This window comes from Sphaeroforma arctica, assembly GCF_001186125.1.
Source record: "Sphaeroforma arctica JP610 unplaced genomic scaffold supercont1.224, whole genome shotgun sequence".
Lineage (NCBI taxonomy): Eukaryota > Ichthyosporea > Ichthyophonida > Sphaeroforma > Sphaeroforma arctica.
The window spans coordinates 6,811-16,632 of NW_014040334.1; the positions used below are offsets into that span (position 1 = coordinate 6,811).

At 45.2% G+C, this 9,822-nt stretch overlaps 2 protein-coding genes across 2 annotated transcripts in view; one reads left to right on the forward strand and one right to left on the reverse strand.

Moving 5' to 3' along the window:
• Window positions 1-254: 254 nt before the first annotated feature.
• SARC_04141 (hypothetical protein) lies at window positions 255-5,812 on the forward strand (the record flags this gene model as incomplete). The annotated part of the gene is made up of 6 exons (XM_014302033.1): window positions 255-704; window positions 2,112-2,262; window positions 3,390-3,510; window positions 4,409-4,619; window positions 5,368-5,514; window positions 5,695-5,812. The coding sequence occupies 5 exons, from the start codon at window positions 255-257 to the stop codon at window positions 5,497-5,499; spliced, it is 1,065 nt and encodes a 354-aa protein (XP_014157508.1). The 3' UTR covers window positions 5,500-5,514; window positions 5,695-5,812.
• A 1,256-nt stretch (window positions 5,813-7,068) lies between these two features.
• The window catches only part of SARC_04142 (hypothetical protein), a gene marked incomplete at both ends in the record, with an annotated part of 5,960 nt that continues 3,206 nt past the window's right edge, over window positions 7,069-9,822 (reverse strand). Inside the window, 4 exons of the mRNA XM_014302034.1 lie at window positions 7,069-7,197; window positions 7,925-8,046; window positions 8,641-8,713; window positions 9,542-9,648. Coding sequence (XP_014157509.1) covers window positions 7,069-7,197; window positions 7,925-8,046; window positions 8,641-8,713; window positions 9,542-9,648 — 431 coding nt within the window. The remainder of the gene's footprint in view (window positions 7,198-7,924; window positions 8,047-8,640; window positions 8,714-9,541; window positions 9,649-9,822) is intronic.

Genomic DNA, 9,822 nt, shown 5'->3' on the forward strand with positions numbered 1-9,822 from the left:
TGATTGTAGGCTGTTTCTCAATAGTGAATAGATATTTTACACACAGATCTGTTGACATCGTGTGTGTGTTTTTTGGGATGTTGTGCATGGGTACTGGTACGACTAGAGTGAGTCCTTTACGTAATCGGCAGACATGTGAATCCAGTTTGCTGTGAAGCACCTCGCTTTCGCTGTGGTAGTGTAATCCGCCGGCCCCTTGAGTTGTCTAGAAAAAACAAGTGGGGCGTCTTTGAAGACTACGGTCTGTAACAGTAATGTTGCTCAAACGTGCCTCGCATAAAATAAAAGGCAGGCGCCCACCCATATGTACTGTGTTTCTACTGGGATTGGCTGCACTCTGCTGTGTGGTATATCTTCCGCCAGACAGAGACCAGTTTCCTATATTTGTGCGTCAGCATGGAACAAGGCCCGTCAGACCTGAGTACGCCGAGAATATACAACACACCGTAGATAGCGATAGTGCAAACCTTCAACCCATAGCCGGTATCAGTGACCATAGAGGTCTCAGAGGCGTTAGAAATAAAGACAAGTTTTTAGACAGTCCTAGTATCTTCAAAGTGGACAATTCTGCCCAGTTTGCAGTAGCAATCTTGAGCGTGCCTCGGAATGGTAGTAACGTGTACCATGCGTTGTCGTCCCTATTTTTGGGGTCCGCATCGCTCCCACTGAGTTCACCGGTAGATCTCTTCGTCGGTACCCAACAGGTAAGGATTCTATCCTAACAAACTAGTTGATAAATATGTATTCAATTTATATGGGAAGGATTGTACACACGCGCATAATACCCGATACGTACACAGGTATAATCTATATATATATATATATATATATATATATATATATATATATATATATATATATATATAGTATATATATATATATATATATTGTATGTCTGTGTCTGTCTTTTTTCTGTGGCTGCGTGTCTGTGCGTCTGTGTCTAATTTATTTGGATGGTAATCTGTTCATGACACTATATTGCGTGTTTATATATTCTTGTGATGATGTCTATCGTGTGTGTTTGTGCCATTATGTTGAGTTTCTACCGCCATTTGTCGCATTTCTATGCGATCTTGGATATATATATTCAATTGAGTTAGATTTGCACAAAAATAAATGAACATATTTGTACGCTACTTCGAGCAGTATATGAACGGATGCATATATTGCTATTTGTAACCTGTATTATATACGTGCGTTTGAGCGCGATTCTGCAAGTGAAAGCTCTACATTTGCTTTTGTATGAGTGATTAGGTTACAATCTCTGTCTACGATGTACACACTCAGCGCACGCTAAGTAGTGTGAGTATATGTATACCAACATCGTTTAACTGTGTCCACATAAACAACATCTGAATATATCAGGAAGGAACAAAGGCGCGTATACTTTTTCATTAATAATATGATAACGTATATATGAATATGCAAGAATGCCAATTAGCACCATCAATGCGTTTTGCGTTCACAACCCATGGATGTGATTGGCTGGTGAACCGTGCATGCATAGGCAGTCAATCCCAGGTGTTTGCTATTTCGATCCTTTGTAGCATATGTGTGTGTATCTTCTAGACCATTGTAATAACCCGGCTGTAGTACAGCCCACTTTGCACCCTGATCGCACTGCGATAAGCGTAACCTCTATCACATGCACATTCGGAGAAGCTGCTGTGGTACGGATACTATCTTGCATGCGTACCTGGCACTCTGGCCTCAGCGTGTCATAGCTGCACCCATAAGTGAACACTCGGAGATGCGTGCATTCATTCACCCAGTCGGTTCTGGAACTACTAGGCAAAAACAGGCACGAGCTATTCCATGGTGTCACACCTGCCAGGTGTTTAGATTGTGTATATACTACCACTGGCCCACCAATCAGATCTCACGCACATAATCGTACCTACACGCACGCCATGAGTCATACCCCCGCTCCCACGTGCATATATACCTACCTACACATATGGTGCTTTCCACCCCACACACCCCATCGCTTATGCGCATGTTGCTTATCCCTACCTACACCTGCACCTACACCAAACCCTAAACCCAAAAACCCTATACACCCACACTCACACCCACACCCACACCTACACCCCCCACTGCCCCTGCACCAGGCGGCTGATGCCTTCTACGCCCCACTGGAGGGCATGCCACGTGTGCGCGTCCACCCGTGGCAGGAGTCGTTCAGCGCTCAGATCGGAGCCGTTGGGAAAGCAGAGGCAGACGAGGCTCAGCGTAGGCGTGTGCTCGGCCGATACAATTACGGTGAGTGCTTTGATGGGGGGAACTACAGGACGCGGTTAGGGGCTGTTGAGTGACCTCACAGGCGATAGGGGGTGATGCCTTGACGGTTGATCTGGGGGTGCGATTCAGTGTGTGCGTATGAGGATATGGCTATAATTGGAAGTGATATGATTGGCGTGGTATGAGGATATGGCTATAATTGGAAGTGATATGATTGGCGTGGTATGAGGATATGGCTATAGTTGGAAATGATATGATTGGCGTGGTATGACGATATGGCTATAATTGGAAGTGATATGATTGGCGTGGAATGAGGATATGGCTATAATTGGAAGTGATGTGATTGGCGTGGTATGCGGATATGACTATAATTAGAAGTGATATGATTGACGTGTCCGTTCGAGGGATGGGTTTACGAAATAGTTATGTTTGTGTAGCGTTTGCCTGACCACGCTGTGGTGATGAGTTGTGCTGTCGAGCGTATTAATGGTTTGGGTAGGCTGTCTGTTGATCAAATCATTACCATGTTGAATTAGTGATTGTAGTAGTTGATATATGTTGGTATATGTGTATGTGTGCATTCTAAATATCGAAGCGAATTTACAATAGAAATATACCTCTATAATTCGTATGTGGATTGTGTGTATACGTACACGTATTCATCTAGATTGGTGTTCCATTCCCTCCGCTGGAAGGCTAGCACTTATAAAGGATAGAATTTCATACATTTCCGGTGATCCTCACCTCTCCAGATTATGTATGATTCCAGGCGACTCACATTTGTCTTCCATTCGTAATACACTCCCATCTATCATCCCTTCATTTTACACTCACATCTATCATCCTTTCATAGTACACTCACATCTATCGTCCTTTCATATTACACTCCCCATCTATAGTCCTTTCATAGTACACTCCCATCTATCGTCCTTTCATAATACATTCACATCTATCGTCCTTTGATAATACGCTCACATCTATCGTCCTTTCATAGTACACTCACATCTATCGTCCTTTCATAATACGCTCACATCTATCGTCCTTTCATAGTACACTCACATCTATCGTCCTTTCATAGTACACTCCCATCTATCGTCCTTTCATGGTACACTCACATCTATCGTCCTTTCATTATGCTGCTGTCACAGGGCGAGCGCTGAGACATTTCCAGCTACATGGCCATAGCAACCATCGTGGCCTGCTCGTGTTAGAAGACGACGTGCAAGTTGGGCGTGATGCGATGAAGCGGCTACAGTACGCTATCAACAAGTATGTTCATGAGTGAGAGCGGGGCAAGGTGTATCTACGGATGGCGTCGACAATGTGCTCAGCGGATTTTTCCACGTACAGTTGGGTGTATGTGTTGTTAAATTCATATTACATGTATAGGACGGTTGGGTGTATGTGTTGTTCATTTGTATTACCTGTTTTGGACAGTTGGGTGTATGTGTTGTTAAATTCATATTACATGTATAGGTGCATGTACACGTTATACGGAGTTAAGTGATGATTTTTACGAGTGCACGCAGGTGGCAAGGGGCTATTCATTTGTCGTCAATGGCGAATGGTAAGCCTATGGTGAACGTATCCTGCGAAGTATCTGCTGACAACAGGTGTACCGCACTTCCTTTTGAATGCGCATGGTATGGCGCCTTGATCGCGCGGAAGCCCGTGTTGGCTCAGCTTCGCTCAGCTAACTTGTGTTGTCTTATGAGCCACGTAATGCGACGGAGGAAGACTACCAGTATACTCGTGATGTTCGGAACTACAGTTGCATGAACGTATTGTACGCTTGCCGGCACATATGTACAACCCCTGGACCATAGTTCTATTGTTTGTAAATCCGCCAAAATTCTGAATACAGTCAATTATGTTGCACATCTGCCAAATATGATACTGTACATGAATTCTGCTTGTACTACCATGCGCTCTTTATATCTTGATTTGCTTTCATGTATGTACCTCTCTGTCAAGCATATATTTATATATATATATATATACATATGTTTATATATATATATATGTATATATGTAAGTATGTATGTATGTATGTTGTATGTGTGTGGATAGGTATGTATGTATGTATGTATGTATGTATAAGTCTATACCTTATATGCTATACGATGACTCCACACCAACAATCGCCCTCTATCCACCCCACCCCCAGGATCGAACAGAAGGGTGGCAGCACAACATACCTCCTAGATTGCTATGTAGTAGATTTTGCCGAGCTCACTACTTCACGGTTTAGCGATGCTGTGGATATTCGCATAGGGCAGTTCACATGCTCACAGTGTCTGTACATACCACGGTCACTCGTTAAGAGCCTAGCGGCAACCATCGGCCACCCTGACTGGGCGTCTATGGCCTATGATTTGGTATGTCATGTGACTACATACTTGCCGTCCTGGTAAGTCTGTTGACTATATACCACCCTTGTGCTTGCTGTCCTTGTACCAGCGTGTGAGCCGCCATTTGTTTCATAAACGTGTCGAGTACACGTGCTCACAGTGTCTGTACATACCACGGCCGTTCGGTAAGTACCTCTAGCTACAACCACTGGTCACTCTACCTGCGCGTCTAGGTCTCGTGCTCCGGTTGATATATTCAGCTATTGACCTCCACCACTTTGACCCACTGTGTGTCAGCGCATGGGTCGCTGTTGGTGAACTAGGCGTGCGATAAAGCGTTCTTCACAGTGTTTGTTTGTGCATTCCGGGTTTGCTCTTTGAGACGCTAGTAGCAACCATCGTTCACCCTGTCTGCAGGTCAAGCGCTTGCAATCTGCCGAGTTCTCTTGACTACAAACGTCCATTACATTCACTGTTTCCTTGCCAGCGTGCCAGTGTGTTTGCGTGTGTGTGCGTGTGTGCGTGTGTGCTGGTTTTCTCCCCCCCCCTCACAACAATCAGTTAGTATCAGATGATCCCGTTTTCGGGCTACTTATCACGGCGGTCGTAAACCGTATGCATACACCTTACCACTTCTCCGAAGTAGGTACACCCTACCGCTTAAGCACACCAATCGTCCTGCCTACCGCTTAAGTACACCAATTATACTGCCTACCGCTTATGCACACCAATCATTCACACCAATTGCTCTGCACATCCTCACACTCCTCCACAGCGCATTGATCGCTTCGCCCACGAGAAGGATGTCACCGTGTATGCCATGCGCAAGTCCATTGTGCAGCACCTGGGCCGAACCACCACGGGGCTCTCGGGATGGGGCTACCACACCTCCAATCGCTATGAATAGCACGGGTTGGTGCAGGTCATCGACTTCTTCTATCGCTATGGATAGCCATCGCATGGGTTAGTTAAAATAGGCGGCTTCTTCTATAACGCCATGGATAGCATGTAATGCTGTGAGTAGGGTGTACAACAGTCCAACATACTCTCAGTATGACGCTATCACTCCTCCTATCGCTATGAATAGCACGGGTTGGTGCAGATCATCGACTTCTTCTATCGCTATGGATAGCCATCGCACGGGGTAGTTAAAATAGGCGGCTTCTCCTATATCGCCATGGATAGCACGCATGTAATGCTGCGAGTAGAGGCTGTACAGCCACCTTCGATCGCTATGGATAGCAGGGGGCAATGCAAACAGTCACATTCTTCCATCGCTTTGATTGGCGCGAAACACTACGAAAATTATATCGCTCTGAATAGCCTCGCATTGCTGGGAACTGGAATGAAATGCCATAGCAACGGACTCTCGGGTTGATTAGCCATAGTGGGGCTGGTCATCAGCGATCTGGAATGAAATGCCGTAGCAACGGACTCTCGGGTTGAGTAGCCATAGTGGGGCTGGTCATCCGCGAACTGGAATTAAATGCCATAGCAACGGACTCTCGGGTTGAGTAGCCATAGTGGGGCTGGTCATCGACAGAAAAGTGCCTCTGTGCAACGTCTCTGCGACTACAGACAGTTCGCTACCATGACGTCGGTGAGGGACGACCAATCCACCAACCGCTTACCAACAGCGCATAACACTATTGAGAGCTAGATACCTGCGATTGCTATAGACGGCGGTCATCGCCAAAGTAGGTACAACGCTCGATTGCTAAGGACACTTTGTACTGCACAATTGACACTTTAAACATCTTCAACTGCTAATGACACGGGTCGGCAACGAGTAAATGACCCTTCTGATCGCAGCAAAAGCGCACCAGACTACTGCGAACAAGTGAAAGCTGTGGATATAGGAGCTGTGAATATCTTAAATTGCTACGGATAGACTGTGGACATTTCTGCAATACTACAGGTATACACATGATATGGCTGACACAGTACCGGTGGACGTTGAGAGTGGGTGTTTGTGCGATGTACTGCTGCTGACTGACGGAAGTAGTACGGCTATGTAGTTCAATATATAGCGCACTCCTACAGTGCAGTATATTATTTTTTTCCCGAGTCGCCACCTTTTCAGAACGACTACATAAGCTTAGCTGACAATTACAGTCCACTACAGCATAAACGCATATGTGTAGCTATATTGCGAGATCCAGTTACTTTTGTTGGGATTAAAAAGATCAGATAGAGTAGATACGCAAAACCGTGCACCGTCATCGTATGCGTGTTGCAAAAGCGGTCGTTTTATTATACTTAAGCACGACCTCTTCTCTTCCGTCTCACACTGTCTGTTACTGTGAGCTTTACTATATTATCTTTCACTTGGAGGGGCCATCACTCCAATGCAATCCATTCCATACACCCACCTACTAATGATATCGACCTTGGCGAGGACGATTGCGATTCTTCGCATCCATCCCCACATTAAGAAAAGGCCTTCACTTGGTATACCACCCCTATCATTACTGTACTATTGTTTAGACTCTACGGGTGTTTCCTCTGCCTTTGTCTCTGTGCTGGGAGCAGCCGCGCCTTCTGCTCCCACTTGCTCGTCCAAATCATCGTCGTCATTATCTCTGTCGTACTGTCCGTACTCCTCCTGCACAGAGTTGGGGTGTAGGATAAAGACGATGCTATTTAGTACCAAACTTGTGATAGCAAGAAAGCAATCGGATATAGAAAATATATATTCATGTCCTGTTTATTTTGGGTCTTTGTGGTCCAGTTCTTTCAGAGCATACACGAACGTGAATAGTACATAGCCGGTTCAGAATTGGGTTAAAAAACACTGTAAACTGTACACAAGTAGTACGCTCGGGCAGGCGAGAGATCGATCACGCATAGACTAGAGTGCCACTCGTATTTGACTTGAATCTATAAGATGCAAAAATATACAAGCTTTACATGTACATATACTCGCAGGTGCATATAGGTATGGGAATATAAACAATCAATTGCATAGACGAATACGTTTAGTGTATATGTCTGTATGTCTGTATATCAGACACGTGTATGTGTGTGTCACTATAACTGACCATCCGTAGAATATCTGAACGAATATAACTGAGCACGGAAAAAAATACAATTCCAATTCGGCCCTAGACTGTCGTAAAGGCACTAGTAGCCACAGACGCGATACGTTCCATCCATGACTATATCTCGCGATCATACAGCACAAACTCTTGCGGGTTGCTATGGAGATTCACGCACTTCAGCAACGACTAACGTAGCCGTTTTCTGGGTAGAAGAAAAACCCGAGGACCCTCCCGTACAATCTATTGAACGATTTCCGAGCCCCAATGTGCAAGACCACACGTAACGCATACCGGATGTGCCTTTATACAACCCTGCATCAACTCAAAGGCATCCACACAGTCCATGCCCTTCGGTTCGGCTTCACTCTTGGCAAAACACGAAAAGGCGTCCCTGAATTCTTGTCCGCAAGTGCCTGTAGGGAGCGGCACGTGTTCGCATTGAGTACAGACAAGTCTCTAGCACTGGGTGAAATATTACTGGTGGTTCACGAGACTAATAGTGATAGCGATAGTATGGACTACTTCAAATTGGTTCAAATGGGTTTTAGGGCACAATAACGGGGTGATGCCCATCTAGGCAAATCGCCGTACAAAATTGGATATCTGGCGTAAAACATACTAGGATAGTCGAACTCGGCGGCGCCTGCGTTCATGTGTATTGCAGGCAGCCTCGGTAAAATGGCGACAATATATATATGAACATGCTCATAGAGTCGATGGAATGTACCACGCACTCACAGAGAGGACAAACAGGTACAAAACAAAGCCCTCCTACCTATTGGATAGACTCGGACACTCGCTCGAGAAAGTATGAACAGCGATAGCCGTACATTGTTTATTATTCATTGCGCACAAACACGGCCAAGGAAGCCACCTAATCACTTTGAATGCTATAAATTGGGTCTTAACAAACTCAAGAATGGTCCATGAATATACATACACAATACCAAATCGCCACATTCTGAAGATGTTTGCCTATCAGTTTGCAGATATAACACTCGACATACCATGTGCCATGCCCTTCAAACACGGACAGTCCCAGTCTATCTCGCCATCCGGTCCAATAGCCGTACGCTGGTCCTATTGTGTATACGGAATAATCAGTGCACCAGTAAGTATCATAGTTCAGCACCCAGATAAAAATGCCTCTGTGATCCCGACAATTGGTTTCGAAGCATCATCACCCCCCCCCAACCGATTGCTAACTGTACTTCCAGCCACACGCCGAAAGCGCGTATTAGTTTTCCTTGTGCGCAGGTCCTACCCAAGACTCCTGAGTAGACATTTGACAGTACAACATTATAAAAATGATAACAATTTGATAGGCCAATGCCCCACACCCAGAGAAGACTAACACCGCACCACTGCGCAATGGCTTAGCTTATAGGAAGCAAGGCATGGGAGCAGAGATCCAGTGTTGGCGTGCACATAAACCCGTACACTCACAGAAGTATAACATATCCTACTATACATACTCCATGTAACAGCCGCACACAACTAATCCGCCCTATACAACGTATAGTATCAGGCACTACCTCGTGCGAGCACTGCAACGCGATCAATATCTATGTGTGCGGTGGAACAAAACGACAACCATGGAGTGGAACCACTAGTGGCGTGCTGGGATGCACAATCATCACACATACGGCTATACCAAGGCGTCAAAGACACGAGTGCGCGCAGCTACAACAACATGCGAGAGAAGCAGAGTGGAATACTCGCGACACCGACACCACAAAATCAACTCAGTTGACTAGAACACCCCTCGCTGTTTGTATATTTAAAACACCGCGTGTCCGCAGGCTGTAGCTCTCAATTGCAACAAAATAATGGTGAAGCAGGAAGTGGACGTAGCATTCGACATGCACGTGCACATCGCCTATGTCACACGCACAGTTGATGACTTACATCAGGATCGACCTCCTCAACGCCATCATCTGCTTCTAGCACGGCACTGCTCTGTTGTAATAACTCGTCGTTGTCCTCTTCAGTCAGAAACACGACCTTGTCTTTGCCTATAAAAACCAGTAGAAATAGAGGTTTCCAGATGAATGCGAGAAAAAAACTCAGGCTTCCACACAACTGTGGACATAGTTTCCTATATACATATTCAAAGTTATGTATATGTATATGTATATGTATATGTATAGGTATATGTATATGTATATGTATATGTATATGTATATGTA